The sequence below is a fragment of the Aquila chrysaetos genome, chromosome 13, assembly GCF_900496995.4.
Source record: "Aquila chrysaetos chrysaetos chromosome 13, bAquChr1.4, whole genome shotgun sequence".
Lineage (NCBI taxonomy): Eukaryota > Metazoa > Chordata > Aves > Accipitriformes > Accipitridae > Aquila > Aquila chrysaetos.
Window position 1 is genome coordinate 41,664,050 of NC_044016.1, and position 20,579 is coordinate 41,684,628.

General features: G+C 58.6%; 1 protein-coding gene across 1 annotated transcript in view; it reads right to left on the reverse strand.

Moving 5' to 3' along the window:
- The window catches only part of NUDCD3 (NudC domain containing 3), a 32,093-nt gene extending 18,264 nt beyond the window's left edge, over positions 1–13,829 (reverse strand). Inside the window, exons 1-2 of the mRNA XM_030035436.2 lie at positions 13,564–13,829; positions 10,539–10,846 (exon numbers count right to left, since the gene is read on the reverse strand). Of these exons, the coding sequence (XP_029891296.1) occupies positions 10,539–10,846; positions 13,564–13,761 (506 nt within the window). The 5' untranslated portion in view covers positions 13,762–13,829. The remainder of the gene's footprint in view (positions 1–10,538; positions 10,847–13,563) is intronic.
- Between the last annotated feature and the right edge of the window lie 6,750 nt (positions 13,830–20,579).

A 20,579-nucleotide genomic window follows, 5' to 3' on the forward strand; every position in this document is an offset into this window, starting at 1 on the left:
AACCCAGCATATGCTGAAATGGAGACCTAGACCCGCTCCCCTCTGCAAAGCTGCTCGCGAAGGAGGTATTTAAAACAGTCCTACCCTACCTGCGCTCTGCCATCAACAACACATCCCATCAGGTCCCACAAGCACATCCCAACCGCAAAGGCAAGCCTCTCCCCTCTGCGAGACCTTCCTCCATTTAGAGTGGGGAAAAGAGCGGTGAATGGTGTTGTACAAAGTCACCCTGCCAGCAAACAGCAGAGAAAAAACACCCCAGCTCTGTATTTTAACCATTGTCAGAGGCCCCACGCGATGCATGAAACCTTCAAGCTCAAGAGGTTGCCAAGAATGGAAAGATCTCATTAAGTAATAATGAAGTTCCGAGCAAGTAGGAAAAGAGAAAATCAGGCACAACGCGTCCGCGTGCCTAACCCAAATAAGCATGCAGCGAGTGGGGCCTTCCAGGGAGATGCACTGCACTCCATCAATCCAGCCAGCATTTATTGCAATGATCAGATGTCTGGATCAAGGCTGTTGCTTCGTGACAGCAGCCTAGAGCGAGTGGCGTCCATCAACATAATTAATCCTGCGTCCCCAGCACTGTGATGACTCAAGGAGGCACCGGCAAATTCAGAAAGAGAAGCTGCTGCTGACATGCAAGTGCCTCGGGCAGGCTGCTGCTCTGCAAGACATCCAGCACCGCAGCGGGGCTGTAGCCGAGGGCTTTTCCCCTCTGACTTGGCTGGAAATGCCTGCCATGGGGTGGGTTTCTCTGAGCCAGACACCTCTGCCACAGCTCCTAGTACCAGCGCTGGCAGGACCTGAGGTGCGGTGGAAGAAGGGCCCTACCTCCTGCACGCTGCAGCCCCGCTGTCTCTGCCTCACCCAAGGCGGCAGCGTTCAAATTTTCCTGTAGCTCATGGCTGGCATTGTTTGGCTCAGAGCATCTTGCTGGGCTTCCCAGCAAGCCGGGAGGACAACATAGAGTTGAACAAGATGAGCATCCACAGTCTGTCCCCCCAAAAACCGCTGCAATATACTCAGCTCTGCTGCTATGGGTAGCACAGGGCTGCTGGGAACCAGCACCATGTCGACAGCCACCGTCCTCCTGCCCTAGCGATGGCCAGGTCCCCCACCCAGGCTCCTGCTCCCGTCAGAACCCTGGCAGCCTCCAGGCTTTTGCACGATCATAAATCCCCTCTCCCTCCTGGGTATGCAACCTGGACCCCACCTGCATCCAGCCTTCCCAGCACTAATGGGGCTGCATGCAGCCCACCAGGCTGGCAACTATCGTGGGAGAAGCAGGACAAGGGCTGGCCGAGCTGGGCAGGCAGTGGGCGGATGGCAGAACCCTCTCCGCATTGCTACGTAAAGGCCACGTTCACCTGACGGCACCAACACGCACACAGGAATACAGATTTCTAGAGCTCCTGGCTCCCAGCCCCCTACTTGCCAGCATGGCCAGACAAAAACTCAAAGCCACCTCGAGCCGCGGGAAGGTCTGTGCACACTGAACAGCTTCTGTCAAGCCCCAGCTTGAGCTGGACTACAGCCAGAGCTAAAAAACGCCCAGCTCTTAAGATGAATTTGAAGAGGGTCAAACGCGCCTTCTGCTCCTCAGGGTCCCAATGTTGATGCTGGAGCAGCCGTGCAACAGGTAGAGAAGCCGAAAGTTTAACCTCTTTGGAAAGCTGCATTTCCAAAGCTGCAGGGATTGTGTGCGTGGAAAATACCAGGTTTGTGCTCCTTCTGCAAGCAAGCCGCAAAGGAGCCTCCCCCCACCTCCAGATTTAACATCTTTTGGCATCAAAACATCAGGACCGTTGCACTTCGTCTCTCTTGGTTTTGCCTGAGAAGCGCCAAGGCAGGAGGAACGCTTACTGCGGGCTCTCGGCACCTTTGCTGAGGTCCTGGAGGCACCCAGTGTTTCATAAAGGCTTCCTTTGTACAGAACACTTCAGTTAATTAGGTCTCCGGCAAAGCATTAAGCAAGCTGAATACCAAACCCTTCCCTCTTACAGCTCAATTCACACCCGCAGTCAACAAGCCTCAGGATCCACTCCGATCCACTCCACTGCTCTCTGGCTGTCAGCAAGGTCCAGCCCTGAGCACAGCAGCGGGCTGGGGGCAGGGGGAAGAGGGGGTGTCCCAGGGCCCTCCTAACCCTCAGGGTTTCTTCCAGCCCATGTGTGTTTGGGTTGCTGGGGAAGAACACCCCAAATCCAGTTTTGGAAGGTCTCCTTCACCCCCAAAGTGGACAGAAGTTCATCAGCAGTTCCCCAATAGCCCACTATCCCAGCCTGGGGGCTCCCAAGCACATACCTCCAAGGGTGCAATGCACAGCCTTGGTGGTCCTGCTCTCAAAAAAAGACTGAAAGATGGAAGCCAATGCCTTCCCCCTCACCTCCAAAACTCAGACATGCCCCGGCTGGGCCATGCAGCCTGGGCTCCAGCCCGTGGTGCCCACCGTCAGCTCTACAGGAAGGTCTTCTCACCTTCAGGAAGCCTCAGAGCTTCGACTCATCACCAGGATGGGACCAATGACAAAAAATAGAGCGCATCAAGACACTTCCCCCTGTATCACATTGTATCATCAAGCCTGGACGATGCTGGGGGGAGAGGGGGCCAAGGCTCCCCTGTACAAGGTGCCCAACACACCACCCGCATGAGACGATGCCTTTACTGCCCGACCCAGCAGCCAAACAGCGAATCTACCCAACCTGCAACAACTGGAGTCCCACCAGTCCCACCGCACAGGAGCAAGATGCTCTGCCCCTCTCCCTGCCAGGTGAGAGGCTTGCTCTTTTCCTAGCTCACACTCTTCAGGGGAGCTTTTAGCCTTCCCTTTCGGTTTCTGAGTTATTTATGGAGCCCTTCGACAGAGCCAACTTACTGACATTAGGCGAGTTTAAATGCCACCGCCAGCTCACAGGAAAGCTTTGGAGCATTGTCACCAGAGAGCTAGATTTCACTACTCCTGGGATATTTAGGTCAAGGACAGTAGGACACACTACTGTTCGGAAAAGTCTCCTGGGATCTTTATTGTTTGCACAGAGCTTATACAACCTTGGGTTTCTGAGGTCTCCTCCGAGAGATCTATGTGCAGCCAAACCAGGCTGCATTCAATTATAGCTCCCCTGGAAAAAGGGGATAAGGCCACAGAAATCCAACGGGACTGAACTGTGGGAGCACAGGACAAGGTGGTCTCTCAGACCCCCACATCACCGGTACGACCTGGCCCAATCTCTGCTAACATCTGACGGCACAACGGGGCTGTGCCAGACCCATGTGCTTGTGGTAGTTTTCCATGTTACGCTGCTTCCTTTGGTGAACAACGCAATATTAAAACAAGCAAACAGATATTGCTTTTTTAAATAAGAATCAGACACACGCTGTCCCTCAGCCTCCAGCTCTGGGATTTTCTGCTTGTTAAGAGAAAAATTTATAGGTTTTAATTTAGTTATTTTTGGTCCCAGGACCTAATTTTGGAGCTCAGTACCTTGGTAGGGCAACCAAAGCCCTAAGCGATTCAGTGTGTGACAGGGGAACTGGCACTCCGCTGCTGATCTCAGCAACCCAACCGGAGGAGTCCGATTCCCCGTGAAAGCTCTGGAAAATTGGGCCCCGACTGATTCTTCATCAGCTGCAAAAGGCTCGTTATAGTCAAGGGCTGCACCAGACAGAGGGCTGGGGGATCTCATCCTCAGCTCAAGTGTTTCAGCCCTTTGAAAAGATGCTTCCCGAGCAGTTGAGTTTCCACCGCTACGGGACTAGACTTCCGTATTAAAATAATTCTCCCAGCAGGAAGCCACGGCCTCTCTCCGTTGCAAGAAGAAAGACTCCCCTTGGCAGGGAGGACTTAAAGAGAAGTTTCCCTGCTTCCCCCAGTGTAACCTGGACACATCCCTCCTAGAAACCAAACACAACAGCACTGCAAGTCCAGCGCTGCAGCTCCCGAGAGTGAAACAGCCTTCGTGTTACACGATGAGTCTTTCATCTTTTGGGCACGTTGGAAGAGGGAGGTCTGGCCAATACAGGGCTTTTGAGCAGCAAGGCTTTTTTGAAGCTGGCACAGGCTGCAGCTCCCACCTGGAAAGCTGGTCATCGGCATTGGGGAGCACTGGGAGGGGAGGAAAAGGGTTTGAGCAATGCCGCTTGGCTGGAAGAGGGTTTCCACTGGGACAGCCCAGGAGCAAAGAAACAGGATAGGAAGTGGAGAACCCTGATGGGTTCTCACACACATGCAGAGCACGGGGACAGCCCTCTCCACCCCAGCATCAGCAACGAACAACGGAGGATGGTGTGGGACCAGGAGGAGCACAAGGATGCCTAAGTGAGAAACAACTGAGCAAGTGAGGACCCTTCAGTCTAAAAACAGGCTGAAAGGGGGAAATGGACATGATAGGAAAACCCCACACAGGGTGGAGAAGGGAAATGGGGTACCACTTGCTGCCTCTCCACTTTTGTGGAGACAAAAGCTACACGTGGCGGTGCTGCACGGTAGAGGACCTGCTGCATGATGGAGGACCTGCTGCAGGATGCTGCCACAGAGACCCCAGGCGCACGAGGGCTGAAATTCAGAGACAAAAGGAAAAAAAATAATCCACCAAGAGACACAAAAGATCATGCGCTCACTCTGGCTCAGAAAGCCTCTGAACCGCAATTTGCCGGCCACAGGGAGAAAACACAGAGGAAGTATCACCGCACACTTGTTCTGTTCTCCTCTTCCCCAAGCATCTGCCGCCGATGGAGACAGGATATGGGACCAGATGGAGCTCGGCTGTACCAGGTCAGGCCGTTCTCCAGAGGTCTGTCTGGCTCCTGCTCGTGATGGGCCTCAGCCGCACCGGTGGAATTCCCTGTGCGCAGCCCTGGGTGCCTTGCTGCACCTCTGCGCAGCTCATGCGCGCAAAAAGAATCGGAACCAGGACAGACTCGCCCTTAAATATGGATCAGCTCCGTCTTTCTGGGTCAGGCTGGAAGAACAGCACGGACTCTGCGGTGAGCTCACCAGGAAGGCCCACAGGGACATCAGGGAAGGAAACCAGTTTAACTGGCTTCTGGTCTGGATGGTCCCAGACAGACTGTGCTGAACAGGAGCATCTGTGGGCTCCCCTCCCTGTTCTCCCGGAAAAGGCTTGAGAGGAGAAAGCTTGGGACAACACCGCCTCCAAGTCAAACAAAACTGGCCTCAAAGCCAGCAGCATGCAGTGATACCTCCTCTCCACAGCCCTGCTCCTCTGCTGAGGGTGACCGGCAGTGAAATTCCCCTCCCTGGCACCCTAAGAAGAATGAAGCCATGCCAGAAAGCCCATCCTGCAAGCACCTCGCAATGAAAAAAAATCCATCTGGGCTTCCAGCAAAGCCAAGCCGTTGCTAAGTCGAATTAGATTCACACAGGAGCCTCATGGAAATTTCCCAGAGCGCTGCTGTGTCATCTTGGGGATGCTCCCCAGCGTGCCCCACAAAGGGTTAACCCCAGGCCACATGGACTCTGGGAATGGAAGCTGCCCGCTTTCAGGAGAGGAGAGCTGGAGCGTCAGAGAAGTCAGCTCACCAGATTAACACATTTCAGTTCAATTTTGCTCTGCCTCTCGCTAGGGACAGTGAGCCGGAAAGTACACAAGTGATTTTTGTAGGTCACTGCTGAGCCCCGCCACCCACTTACAGGGACGACAGAGCAGCGAGCGGGTGGCCGGCCCTGCGACACAGCTCACCTGGACAGGGTGGTCAGGGTGGCTGGGGCTCTGCTGGCGAGCAAGGGCCAGGACGGGGCACAGGCAATGCTGCTGCCTGTTCATTCCCTTCGCCAGCACAACCACCCTGGATGCACAAGGTGGGGGGAGTCTCCTCCCCAGGTCACAGGGCAAAAGACCAGCAAGGTCTCCTTCGAGGGCTGACCAAGGCAGTGAGGGAGCTGTGAACAGCCCCCTTCTCACCGCAGTCTCCTCCTACAGCTTCTTCTTCCCTCTCCATGCAAAAGGAGGTGGATGGTCAGGCCAAGGAGACCCCAGGGTTTCATTCTGCTCCAGCTCAGCAGTGCGAGTCACCATGCCAGGTCCCCCAACGGCAGCCACAAACCTTCCCCAGCAACCAGGTGCTGCACATCCTCCTCAGCCTGCCCAGCGCTCACCGGTGCTCTGTGTCCCGCTGGTCCCATTTCAAGCCCTGGGCACGCTGTGCATGCCCGACCTGGGGTGTGTGGGTGCCACGGCTCCACGCCAGCCTGCTCCGACCCAAGCCGTGGCCCCACACAGGCAGGGGAGCAGAGGGACCAGCAGCTGCCCCAACTCCCTGCTGGCCAGGGGGAGGCAGGAGCCAGGCTGGAGTCACCTGGGGGGAACCATCATCTTTTGGGGGAACCCTTCAACATTTGTCCACCCCCAAAGATCCTCCTCTGGGAGACCTCACCTGCCTGACAATCAAATGCCTTGCTGCTCTTTCCAGTGATTGTTCTCTGAAGGTCCAAGATGGTCTCTAACAGGGCATCCCAAACAGCCCAGAGCTGCCCCATCCTGAGCATGCCTGGCCAGAGAACACAGCAGGAATGCCAAGGGCTGGATGGAGAAATATATGAAGGTGGGACATTCACCATCACGCACAGGCTTCCAGAGCTGCCGTTACTAACCTCCTGCCACCACCTCTTGCCTGCACATGGAGTAACCTTGGGACAGGGGGAGGAGAGCAATCCCCCCTGTTCATAGTCAGAGAAGGAAAGGGGCAGAGGGGAGCCAGGAACTGGAGTCAGAAAGCACAAGCCGAGCACCCAGGCCGGGCTGCGCAGTGCCACACGTGGGCTGCCGGGCTCTATTTTAAATGCTGTGTGGCAAATATATGCAGGATGAAATCCAAGCTGGGGGAAGGGCAGGGTGCTGGGCGGCGGAGGTGTTCAAAATTAGGAGCTGAGCTCAGGCGAGGATGGCTTCTGGGAGCAGATGGGGGAAGAGCCAGAGCCGGCGCCTGTGTGAGCTGTGCAGCTGCAGCACCAGCCCTGGCCGCGCGCTCCCGGGATATGCAGCCCCGTGGTGGGGGGTGCAAGGGGCGCACGCTCCCTTCTGCCCTCCCAGCCAGGCGGGAGAGCAAGACAGCCATGATAGCCACAGAAGGACGGCGAGGACACCTAGGGCAGCTGCAAGCCGGGCTGAGAAGCCGGCTTCAGCAGCAGCATGAAGGAGACCTCTGGTCCCCCTCAGCATAGCTCCTGGCACACGGGTCACCCCAAAGACACCTCAGTCCTCAAGGTGTTTACGGGGCAGCCTTCCTAGTGAAGAGGAACTGTATCACCTGCCTTTCAGAGGCAGGGATGGTGAGGGACTTGCGGAGACCTGGCCAAGCCCCAGGCAGAGCAAGGAACTGACACCTTCCTTGCCCACAGGCAATCCTCCGCACCCGGAAAGCCAGCTTGATTCTGCTCTCCCGGACCAACCCCAGAAAAGCTGCTACCATCTCGCTGCGCTTCGCAAGATGCTCATGAACAGCGCCCCAGCACCTGGGTGCACAGCGAGGCTCTGATGGGAGCTGGCAGATCTGGGATGGTACCTGCCCTACATTTACAGAGCAGTCAGGTTGACAGAATGAGCGTGTTTTTATATAGATTTCGGTGGCAGCGGTTTTCTTCACCAGCGGCGGGGGGAGGGGGGGGAAGGAAACGAAGGGACATGGAAAATATTTTCATTTAAGCTCTTTTCTGCATTCTTGCTGCCAGAGTCACGCATTATTCATGCGCCCCTCGTAACCAGGCTGGTGGCTCTGGGTTTTGCTCAGAAGGGGCTGCGCAGAATTAAGCAGCCGGTTAAATTATTAATAGTCTGTCTGGGGGTGCCCAGGATGCCCGCTCCTGGTCCCCGCTGCCTTTTGGGGGGCGCCAGTGCCCCCCAGAGGCACAGAAACCAACTACAGCCATTCGACAAACCTCTTGGCCTCTCTGCCCTACTTAAGAGCCCGCAGACACCCTGTTCTGCTGGCCTGGAAACAACAAGGCTGCGAAGCCGCGCTGGACGGGTCCTCCTGTGCCCAGTCTCACCCACCACGCACCCAAAATGGGCAGGCACCAAGGGGGCTGCAAGTGTTTTACCCCGCCAGTGTGTTTGGGGCAGCGGGAGCAGGCGCAGGCTGGAAGAGGAAAGGGAGAAAAAGCCCATCAGGCAGGGCAGAGAGCCACAGGGCCACGTGTATTAAGCTGAAGGCACCTTCTTTTCACAGCTAGACCAGTGGCAGAGGTGCCACGCAGGGCTTTGCATTCGATGCCACATCTGCAGGCTGCAAAACAGCTTCTGAGTGTCTGAAGTCTGTCAGGGGCCACTTGCCGGCTGTGCCAGGACAGATGCTCGAAGGGTGGTGGATGCAAGGGCTGGGCTTTGCACCCAGCTGAGCACATGAGACCAGCTCTCCCCACCCGCAGCAGAAACTGTCCCCATCAGACATGTCCTGCCCCCGCACCAGCCCTCAGCTTCCTTCCTAATCCCTCCAGTTTCCTTCCCGCAGCCTTGACATCTGTTTTCAGGCAGCTAAATACCACTCGCAACAGCTGCTGCCCCTACAGCAAAAGGCCCGAGTCTAAATTTCATGTGGCAGAACGCAACAAACGTGGAGACTGCAAGGGGGCAAAAGCAGCCAGCGCTGAGGCCAGTCCCTGCACCCTTCTGCTCATGGCTTCGCAGGGGGCTCAAGTCTCTCCCTCTCCTTTCTGTTTAGGATAAAGCCAGGCTGGAAACACATGGGTCAGTGCTGTGGCCGTGCAGCCCGGCCGCAGAGACCTGCCTGCTCTAACAGGGCTTTTTTTGGCTCATTAATTTTGAGCTGGGAGAGGTGTCAGACTGACAGCCCTGGGGACAATCTTTCTTTCACAGGACAGCTCTGGCACAGGCAGTGGAACGTGGCTTTTCAGGTTATTTCATTTTTGGCTTCTGGCTTATTTTTATCCTGCGGGATGTGTCAGCCTGGTCGAGTTAAGCACAAGTCCTTCTCCTCCTCCCCATTGGATCAAGTTACTTGGCAGGCACTTTGCCCAGGCACATCTGATACCCTTCCCCTTCCACCCGACGGCTGCCATACTTGGGCCCTCCTCTCTACCACTGCCTTGAGCCGAGGCTGTAGGCTCTGACCCCGCCACAGCCCTGCCACTTATTGTTCCACCGCCCCCAAGATTTTGGTCCTCAGACCATCCCTTCCCCATGTTGAGGGCCAACAGCCCCTAAAGTCTGGGCTCCAAATCCTCTCTGCCCCTCAGGGGCATTGGCCATCCCAGTCCTTCCAGGACTTGGGGCTCTGCCAGCAAAGCCTGCTTCCCTCCAGCAGCTTGCCCTCACCTCTGATGTGCCTAAAACTGGCCCAGAGGACAGGGATCACCAGCCCAAGCTGTCCTCCTCGCCAAGCACCAGTGGGACAGCGGGGATGGATAGCAGCGAAGGACCACATATGACTGAAAAAGCAGTGGTGAGCAGTGGGAGGTGGTGGGGCCATTGTATGGGGCTCTGACCACGAGAGACACCAGGGAAAGAAGGAGGAGACGGCAATCTGCCCCGGCCTGCTTGTGGCATCGCTCCCCCAGGCAAGGCAAAGCACTGACTCAGGCAGCGAGGAGACACAGGAGGTTGAAACTCAACAGCGTGCGAGGCCCTGAACGAGGGCTGGGCAGCTCTGCCTCAGCTCAGGGGTCAAGGTGACACCCAGGGAAGGACGAGCGAACCCTGCACAGGATACCGCGCTCAGGTAAGCGGTTCATAAAGGCCATGCCGGCCTGCCAGAGCTCACCTCCCACTGCTCAGCTGACAGAGTCAAGCTGGAAGAGTTAGAGATACCCTGGAAGGACTTTGAAACAAGGACATTTTTGTGAAAACCATGGCTGCTTAGCCCCACTTGAAAGCGACTGAGTCTGGAGAAAGAACACAGCTAAAGAGAAAACTCTCTGCAGCACTTGATTGATCTTCAAAGTTGGACCTGCTCTGAGCAAAGGGTTGGGCCAGAGACCTCCAGAGGTCTCCGAACCCATTTTTTGCCGTGCGTATTTGATGCCATGGCTGGCCTTGCTGCCTGCCACGCAGCCAGACCTGCCTGCACCAACTCGCAGGTATTGCGCGTATCCGTGCAAGCTCCTAGCCAGCTGCTGGGATGCCCCACCAGGGGAGATTGACACTGAATTTCTGTGAGAAAAGGGTTACAGGATGGTGCCGGGGTTTCCCAGAGCTGTAACAGACAGGACCGTGCTTGCCAGAAAAGGGAGGCTGTTCACTGCAGGCAGAGTAAGGAGGAGCCACATGGACCAGCCCAGCTCTGCAGGGCTGTGTACAGGGACGTGCCACCTTCCCCGCTCAGAGTGGACGGGGAGACACCAAACCACCCACTGGAGAACAAAATGCTGCCCTCCCGTGGGGAATCACACGACATCTCCAGCCATGGGAGCCCGCAAGGGAAATCCTCACAGCCTCCTGACGGGCTGAGTGCGTGCAGAGGAGGGCCACCCCCCCCGAAAAGGGCTGTACAGTGAACACCACCTCTGCGTTTTTGCCTCCCCCCTGCCAGGAGCATGAAGGAAGTTAGAGACCCTTACTTACGTGGGCAGTTCTGCTGGCTGGGGCTTTGCTGGGGCAGCAGCCCCCGGGGGCTCTGCCGACACAGGACTGGTGGCTGTGTCCTGGGCTACGGCCAAATCTTGTGTCCCTGCAGCTTCCCCGGCATCTGGCACTGGGACGTGCTCTGCTGTTGTCTCTACCTCAACCTCCTGAGCTGCAGGGGACAGTTTCACCCTCTCAGCAGCTGCGGCAGCCTCCTCCTCATCCTCCTTCTTCCTTAGCTTCGCCTCCAGCTCTCGGCGCCTCTTCTCGTCATCCTGCCGGGCCATCCGCTCAAAGACTTTGAATGCCTGAAAGATAAGAAGCAAACCAAGAGGGTCACCAAGCCGCCAAGCTCTCCCTGAGAAGCTGGGGGAGGAGGAGAGGAGAAGCATCACACACTTGGGGCACTTATTACTGTCCCTCCCACTCTGGACACCACACGCCCCCAACTCCCTACACCGAGTTGCTTCAGTTGCCAACAAAACCAGCCAGTGACTATTTCAAAAGTCACACGGCCACATTAAACGCACCTCAGGAGAAAGCCCGAGCCATTTTGAAATCGTTTCTTGGGTCATGTTCTGGCAGCCAAACTCACATCAGCCTGGGAACAGGGCTGGTTACTCCAGGGAAGAGGAGAGCAATGAGCTCTGACTCCTGGCTGGGAAGGGGGCTCCGAGGGAGCCGTTGCCCCTCCAGCCTCCCCTCGCCCTGCGTTCCAGTGCTCACCGAGGGGCCGTTTGGCAGCCCGAAGCTCAAACCAAACCTCTGAGGCGCAGACAGGATGAGATGCCCCAGGAGAAGCTGGAGGACAGCTTACTTGGTGCTGGCTGAGTCCAAAGAGACTTGGAGCTCTCTTAGCCGGCACAGGTGAAGGAGCAGAGTGACCTCATGTGGGGTTTTGAGCCAGAACTGACTGATTCAAGCCAGAAACACACACTTGCTCACGGAAAAGCCATCCCTTCCTGCCCCCAGAGGTGCGGCAGGTGAGAAGGTCGCTGCCCAAGCCAGTGGCAGCAGGAGAAGATGTAATCCCACCCTGCAGTTTGCTTCTCACCGTGCCTGTCTGGCACTGGCGCAGGCTGGAGGTTAAAAGTTAAACCCACAACTGTGCGATGCAGCCGAGGGAAGCACGGTGATCCAGGACCCGCACCTGCTCCTTGAAAGAGCTGAAGCTTCTCCCACCCAAGTGCCTGGCCATTTCTCAGTGTAAACACATTCTGGAAAGCGAGCAAGCATCACAGACAGCCCTCCTTCACTTCCCAGGAATACTTTGGAGCCAGCTTCAGAGCTTCCAGCAGGAGACTGGCACTGGGCTGCGCACCCGGCCCATGGCACTGCTCGATTCAAATCTTTCTCTGGGTACAAGAGGTGTAAGACAAAGGGGACGCAGCGCCAGGAGGGCTCCTGCCAGTGCAGCCGCAGCAGGACAGGAGCAGCTTTATCTTAGTGCTTGCTCATGCACCTCACCCCAAGCTTCTTCTCCATGCAGGGATCAGCCCGTGGGATGAGGACACAGGAGAGGTGAGTGTTGGGCATCATCCCCACTCCATTTGCTTCTTTCTTTGCAATCGCATTTACTCTACGTGAAGCCACAGCACCCCTCCCTGGCTCTTTCCCCCCAGCTGAAGCCCAAGCTCAAGCTAGCCCTGCACGGATCGTGCAGAGCGACACTTTGAAACCGTGTCCTTCCCCGGGGCTGTGGCCAAGCCAGGAAGGGGGACAAGTCTCTTCCGAACTGCTCCCCACACTCTGGGTGCCTGTGGCTGCAGCTGTGAGGCTGCCGTGGCCAATGTCTTTCCAGGGAATGAATGCTGCGGCCACAGTGCTATGCCTCCCTCCTTGTGCCCAGGCCCAAAACGGTCCCTGGGAGGCACATGAGACAGGCCACCCACCATCACTGCCCCACTGCCAAGTGGTTCAGGCTCTGTGCTCTCCCCTCTGCAGCCTGAGACCCCCCCCAGGCTCCCCACTCATCTGCAGAGCCCAGCGCTCTCCCATGGCAGGGGCTAACCCAGGGGCTGGGGGGTTACAAGGACACCCCTTGTGCTGCAAACCACCGCAGGGAGAGGGGCAGGGATCTCTCGTCAGCCTGCCCACGTCACCCCCTGGCCTGATGCAACTGGGAAGGAAAATTCACACCATCCGAGCAGATGAACACACCAAATCCAGCCTTACCCCTAGTTTTATGAGCTCGTTTCCTCCCTGCTAATAAAGCCTTGAGTCAGAGACCTCCAGCACTGCCCCAACACCGAGCCCAGCCCAGCCGGGCAGCAAAAACAGCAGGTCAGGGCTTTTACCATGTCTCACCCACGACCAAGGCAAGCCCAGTGCTGCCCATGAGCTCCCACTCAGCAGAGCCCAAAACAGCTCCCCGCACGACCCCAGGGCCCCCACCTGCCTTCGGCCGCTCTCCAGGCTCCCTGCTCCTACGGCTCACGACGGCAGCTCCCCGCGAGCCCCACCACGAGCCCCCCGTCCTGCCCCTGTGCCGCCGGCAGCCATCCTCAGCCAGGGCCCAGCTCCGAGAGGGGTGTCGCGCCCCGGCTCTTTCCACGAGGGTCTCGCAGTCCCCACCGGCCCGGGGCTCCTCATCCTCTTACAAGGGTGATGCTTCCCACCCACGCCAGCATCCACCCCCGCGCCCGCCCTGCCAGGACACCTCTCCCGCCTCCTCCTCCTCCACCCCTCCGGGCAGGGTCAGTAACCCAGGGGCTGCCCGGTCCCCGTTCCCGGTCTCCCCCACCCTGCCCGGATCTCCACCGCAGCCGTCACGGAGCAGACCTGGCCGTCCCGCTGGCAGACACGCGCCCAACCCCGGGGGACACGGCCCGCTCGGCTCGGAGGGGACAAACGCGGCCGGTGAGGCCCAGCGACGGGGACAACACTGGTCACCGGGGCCTCCGCCTCCCACCCGACAGCCAGCACGGCCGGGCCTCGTCACCTCCATAGCCCGCCGAGGACCAGCGGCCCCGGGAGGGCCCTCAAGGCCGGTAGGGTACAGCAGGCCCGGGCGCCCCGCCGGTACCTGGAGGGCCATGGCCTGCGCCGCGCCGGGAGGGAAGCCCAGGCGGTCCCCGGGCCGCAGGAGGAGGCGGTAGAAGTCGGTCTTGCGGTAGAGGAAGCCGAAGAGGACCCGAAGGAACTCCTCCACATTCCCGACGTGCTGCAGGATCCCTAGTAGCGCCTGGTCGTACATGTCGGTGAGCGCGGCCGCGGCCTCCATGGCGGCTCCGGGCCCGCTGTCACGGCAACCGCGCCCGGCCGCGCTTCCGGTCCGCTCCGCACCGTCCCCCGCACTTCCGGTCTCGGCCGCACCGCGTCTCGGCCCGCCCGGAACCCGCCCGGAACCCGCCCCGCGCCGCCACGTTCCGGCCGCCCCGACGCCCCGCTGTGGTTTCCAGGGGACCCCCAGCCCCCCAGAAAGTGTCAGTGGGACCCCCAGCCCCCCGGCGGCACCAGTGGGCCCCCCACCTCACTTCAATACCCAGGGGATCCCCAGACCCCAGTGGTGCCCAGGGGACCCCCTGTCCCCCTTCAGTAGTCCTGGGACCCCCAGCCCCCCAAAAGTGACAGTGGCACCCCCTGCCCCCCAGTAGTGCCAACTGGACGCCCCCCCGCTCCGCTGTTGTTCCCAGAGGACCCCCAGCCCCCCAAGAGAGGCAGTGGGACCCCCAGTCCCCCAGCAGTGCCAGCTGGACGCCCCCCCGCCCCGCTGTGGTTCCCAGAGGACCCCCAGCCCCCCAAGAGAGGCAGTGGGATCCCCAGTCCCCCAGCAGTGCCAACTGGACACCCCCCTGCCCCGCTGTGGTTCCCAGAGGACTCCCAGCCCCCCCAAGAGAAGCAGTGGGACCCCCAGTCCCCCGATAGCACCAGTGCCCCACCCCACTTCAATACCCAGGGGATCCCCAGAACCCAGTGGCACCCCTGGGCCCCCCTGCTGTGCTGCAGTACCCTGGGGACCCCCAACCCCCCAAGAATGGCAGCGGGACCCCTGTCCCACTGCGGGACCCACCAGCCCCCCCAGCCTCACTGCAGCCAGCCGGGGCGGGGGGGGACACGGGGCCACTTCTCGGCCTCGCCTAGGGTGGTCCCGGCACAGGGCCCCCCATGGGGCACAGCACCCCACCTGCCTGTGCGCCGTGGGGGGCCCCGGCAGCAGGTTTGGCTCCATGGCCACCCCGCCATTACCCAACAGGAGGGAACCCCAGCTCCACACCCAGCCTGGCAGGACAGGCCACCATGACCTCTGGGGGCGCGGGGGTCCTGCCCCCAGGAGCGTGAGGGTGTCCCCTGGGGGGTGGCAAGCACCTGCTTCCCCCCCCCCTCAGATCTGGAGGGCGATGGGGTCATTCAGGCCCTCACGGGTGGGCAGCTCCCCCGGCTTGAGCCCCGCACCCCAGCACTGTCACCGGTGTGTCCCCCCACCCCGCTCCCTGCTGCCCCCCGTCCCCACCCCCCCAGCTCCATCCCCCTCTTTGGCCCCACACCCACATCCCCACGCGCCCCCACGTCCCCAGCCACACCGTCCCCATTCCCGTGTCCCCATCCCCCCATGTCCCCAAGTCCCCCGTCACAGTCCATTTGGATCTCTCAGATTTACTCTGTAAATTAAGCTTTAATTTATGAGCTCATCAGGAAAGAAGACGAAGATGCAAATGAGGGCTCCATCCCCGCTGCACAGACTCGTCTAACTCATAAATTCACTAATTCATCCCTTACGTCACGCATTTCTCACCCGCAAGTTTTCTAATTCATCACCGGTGACATGTAGCTCCTGCTCCTGGAAGTGGGAGAGGGTGAGAGTGCCCGTCCCTCCTCCTCCATGCCAGCGCGGGCGTCCCCAGCATCGCACCAGGAAGCAGAAGAGAGCTCAGCACTCCGCCTGCTCCTGGATCCCCTTCCCACGCTTTTTGGTGTTCACACCTTCCAGCGTGGACGGCTGGTCCATGCCGCTTCCTGGAGACAGCGGGTTCTACAGAAACTGCCGGACAATCTGTATGGAAGGATGTTGGTGGCGGGAGAGCCTTCAGGGGACCCTCAGGGGTCTCGTCAGGGGATTCCTCAGGGGTCTCATCAGGGGATTCCTCAGGGGACCCGCTGGCAACTCTTCAGGGGACTCTCAGGGGACCCCTCTCCATCGGCCTCTCCTTTGCAGTCTCCGTAGGTCTCTCCTGAGAATGGTCCCCGGGACTCCCTGGCCGCCGCGGGGGAAGGACGGCCACCACCCCACCCTGCTCGCTCTTGGGGTCCAGAGAGGGCGACGTCGCCACCTGCCCCCCCCAGGAAGGGCTGGTGTCCCCTAGCATGGCTGCCGCCACTCGGTCCTCAGGGTGGTCGCCCTCCACCCTGTACTCCAAGAAGCCGGGGAGCTGGTTGAGGAAGATGGTGCCATCGGGGACGTCGGGGACGGTGCCCTCGCCGTCTGCAGCATTGAGCCAGGCGAGCACGATGTGGACGTTGGTGATGTCCACGGTGAATGACGGCTGGTCCCGCACCCGCGGGTTGTCCCCCGCCAGCCCGAGGAATCCTCCGGTGGCTTCTGGGTGCTGCCGCCGGGCGGGGGCGGTGGTCCCGCACCCGGTGCTGCCGCGGCGGTTGGTCCCTGTGGGGTTCGTTGGGGGCACACAGCGTTCGGGGGGGTCCGTCCCCCCGGCGAGGGTTTGATTTTTCAGACCGGGACGGCTTCCCACCCCAGCGGCTGCCGGTGCTGGGAGTGATGGCTTCCCGTCCCCGCGACCCGTTGCGGTTTTTCCCGCCTCCTCGGGGCGGGGGGGGGAAAAATCCCTGCCCGCCCCGCGCGCGCTGCCCGTCCCGCGGCCGCGGGGGCGGCGGTGCCCGTTCCGAACCGCTAGGTGGCGCCACGCCGCCAGCCGCCGCCTCACCGGGTGGGGGCGTGGCCTCCCTTCCGGGGGCGGTGGGGGCGCGGGAAGCAGGAGGCGGAAGCGGAAGCGGCGGTCGGTGGGGTCGGGGCCGGCGCCGTGATGGCGGTCGGAGGGAGCTTCGGCGGGGTGGGTGTGGGCCGTGGGGCAGCCCTGGGCCCGGTGTTGAGGCGCCGGTGGGCGCATCGTTGCCCTCGGACGCTGCCCCCTTCCTGCTGCCCGCTTGCCTGATGGGGTGGGCAGGTCCTCAGCTCCACAACGCGGGGGGCTCTGTGCTCCCTTCTCCCCCTCACCCCGGAGCCAGGGGCCATGATCAGAGGCCTCGGCGGTCCTGAGACCGGCTGCGGTGGGCAGCTGTGCAGCGCAAAACCGACCACAGCTGTCGCAGGCTGTGTCTTCTCTGGCTCTTGCTGCCAGGGGCAGCCTCTGCCCGTTCTCTCCCACTGCCAAGGGGGGGGGGGGGGGGGCCCTTGAAGCTACGCTCCGTGTCGTGTCTCCCTGCCCACGCAGAGGTCTCGGGTACCCAGAGGCCTCAGAAATGGCTTTAGGCGCCTAGGCCCAGGTTACCCTATCCCACTGCTATGGCTAGGCTCTGGCTGTCCCTCCCCTCGCCTTTGGATCCCACTGTCAGCGAAGCTCTTGGTGGGCTGTGCAACCCTTACACCTTCCTGCCGCAGGTTTCCCTTTGGGAACTTGGCTGCCTGGCTGCAGCCTGTGGCTCAGATACGTGGGGGTGGAGACCTGCTTCTGTTCCGATGTGGCCTCCCACCTGCTTGTCTGGCGTGGAAGAACGTTGATCCAGTGACCTGAGAAACAGCTTTATTTCTGCAGAAATATCCAAAGAAAGATGCGAGTCATGCAAAGAGTTAATCCAGAAAAGATCTGCCTGGGTTGAGTTTACTGTAATTTGGGAAGCAAGCAATGGGGAGAACGTGGGGTCCTGTGGGCTGAAGTTCTCTGGAGAAAGGCCCTGCCTTGCTCAGCAGCCCTGCGTTTCAAATTCTCTCTCCTCTGGGCTGAGGGGGAATGCTCGGGTGTGTTCCAGGTCCAGCACCTGTCTTTTTGGTCTCCACATGCAGAGCTGTCTCTGAGAGATGCTACAGCTGGAGCGAGCATTGTGGTCCGGGAGGGCCAGACTGCAGGTGACACAAATGTTGCCGATGTCACCTCCTACTGATGGCCGTCCCCTCCCCATCGCTGGCAGCATAAGGGACTCCTCTTTGTGGACGTACCAGCTGACAGCAGTGTCTCACAAAACCCTGCTGTGCACCTGCAGTCCAGCCAGAACATGCTAGCCCTTGTGAGATGCGCTAATTGCCTTTCAGGGCTAATACAGACAGCGTGCCCAATGGAAGTCTCTTGCTCCCACGAGCACAAGACCATTCCATTGCCCTCATCCACTTCCCCAAGAGCCTCACTTGTGCACAGGCCTCTTTGTACTATCTTGTTCCCCTTTTGCCTCCTTGGCCCCTGTCAAGTTGCCTGGTGAACGCGTCTTTCAATGGTGGAGACGCTTGTCAGGAGGGCTCCCTGCAACTGTGAAGGAAGACAGCTCTTCAGACGAGCGTTTTGTGACCGCCCAGGCAAGAGGAGGTACAGGCCTCCTCAGTCCCAGCTTAGGAGTCGGACAGTCTTCACCTTCTTTCTCCCTGGATCCCTCTGCTGGGGAGGAGTCTTTGGCTGTTCTTCCAGGGGGTAGCTTAATCTCAAACCTGGAAAGAAGCAGACACAGGCTGGAAGAAAGGGTTTCACCTTCCCTTGGCTTCCAGTGACAGCGATGGCCAGCAGTCACTGCAAGGTCTCTAGTTTTCTAAAGCAGCACATCCAGGCTGTTCATCACCTTGGAGGACTCTGTCAGGTGACTGCGTGACTCAGTCAAGAGCCCCCCAGCTCCCTGGCAGTCCCTCCCTGATGCATGCTGTAGATCTGTACAGAGCCAGCTCTGTCCCATGCCTCGTGAGTGGATCTGCTCAGCAGGACTTGTCCCAGCGTGGGGCTCTGCAGAGCCCCACAGCCTCCCTGCTTTGGGCCAGGAAGTCCCTCCTCTTCTGCCCCTTGCTCCAAGGAGAAGTCATTCCAGAGACTTTCCATGTAGTGGAGTCTCAGGAAAGCCAGGGAAATGTCCCAACAGGTCAGGTCTTTGACCAGCCTTAAAGAGAGGCTGCTTCAGTCCAAGTGAACACACAGGAAAACTGAGAAGCTGTCTTTTGAAATTCTTTTGGCCGTCACCCCATCTGGGTCTATAACCGTGTCGGGAGGCTAAAGCACAATCCCTATTCCACATTAATCCAGGTAAGGACAGTCAGAGTCAGGAAGGAGAAAGAGTATGCGTGGAGGTAGCTGGGAGTCCTTCCTTTAAGGAGGGATTCTTCAATAACCTCAGGAGCAGGCAAGGTCTGGTGACACAGCCCTACGAAGCAGGAGCTGAGAAGCTAAGCAAATGTACTCACGTGGGCAGCACGCAGATCCCCCCAGGACGCATGTGGAAAGCAGCAGGTTCGTTGCCTGCTACTACATTAATCCTTGTCTGTGGGTTCTGCAGAAAGCACAGAGACGTGGCAGATGAGGCCAAGGAAAGGAGCTCCTCCTTCACAAAGGCAGCAAGCCTGTGATTCTGTGACTGCCCAGAGTTGGGAATCTGACTTCAGGAGGTGCCTTCTTTGCCTTTCTCTACAGATGGGCTCCTGTGGGCCCAGTCAGCCCAAAGATGCTCTTTCTAATGAGTCTGTGAGCAATTCCCAAAGAAGGGATCAAGTAACCAGCTCCCAAGCTGCCACGGTGTTTTAGCACATGCTAGGAGAATTTTGACAGTCTTCCTGACACAACCTTCCTCAACAAAGGAAAACAAGTTGAATCCCTAAGCACAGCACAGAACAGGAAAACTGTTCTGAGGATCACTGACTCTTCAATGTACAGTGGTCTTCCCGTCAGTGTCGCTACAGGTGCATAACGTCACCTGCCTTCTTCCTGTCCAGCTGCACATGGAGTCACAGAATCATGGGGTAGCTGAAGTTGGAAGGGACCTCTGGAGGTCATCTGGCCCAACCCCTCTGCTCAAGGACAGCCGGTTGCCAAGAACTTTTGAATACCTCCAAGGATGGAGACTCCACAATCTCTTCGGACAACCAGTTCCAGGGAAACCACTGGAAATGCATGTGGTGGAAACCCATGGCTTTCCTTTCAACCAGCTCCTGGCCATTTTTGCTTGACTTCCTGTTCATTGGATGAGAAAAGAGCATCAGATGAGAGCAGAAACAGTATGTGTTACAGATTGACATACTGATGGTGTCAAGTGTAGAAAAACAGCTCTTTGGATATGGAGTCTTGAAAGAGCCCTTCAGATGTGCTCGTTCAATTACTTCTCTGGGCTCTTCCTTTCTGTCTTGCGAATGACTCCTTTTTTTACACCGAGCTTGTGTCTCACGCTCACCTGCCCATGTGACCGTGAGGGAGGAGTTGACAAGGAAAACCAAAGGACAGAAGAAGTGATGGCCTGTGGGGAGGGCATAGATTGATCACCCCATGCAACTTAGACAGCCGTTGCCTGCAGTGCTCGCCCTGGAGTTTGACTCGGGCTCTTCAGTTCCGGTGGCTGGAGTAAGTCGCAGCCACGCTGTCACAGGGAGCTCCTAGTGGCCTTTTTATTTACTGTCATTCTATTGGCATGACCGATAACTTTCGTTTATGAATAGAACATGGATTTGAAAGTCGGGGGGGGGTTGTGGGTTTGTTTTCTTTTAAATCTGAAGCATTAGGATTGTCTACCAAGCACACGGGCATAGAAAGCATGAAAAGAGGAAATGAAAATGTCCATTGTCTTCAGTAGGCAAGGGATGGAGCCTCCAATTTTGACTTGGTTGGGAAAAAGGCCTTGGGGCTGAATGTTGTGAAAACGGCTGTACCATCACTAGAGGGCTCCTGGGCTCTTCGGTGGCATTGCCTGTGTTGACACCTCTGACTTGCCCTCCTTGTTCCTGCTCTGCAAATAGCCATTCCCTGCCTTCTCTTGCAGTGCCGCAAGGGACACCCAAGTGATGCCTTGCAGGGCTGTTGAGGTGACTCTCCTGGTTCCTGGGCAGGGGCTGGGTCTCGGCCAGGGTCAAGAGGGAATTTTTCCCTGCCATTGAAGCACCTTGCTACCATAAGCAAGAGAGGTTCTGGC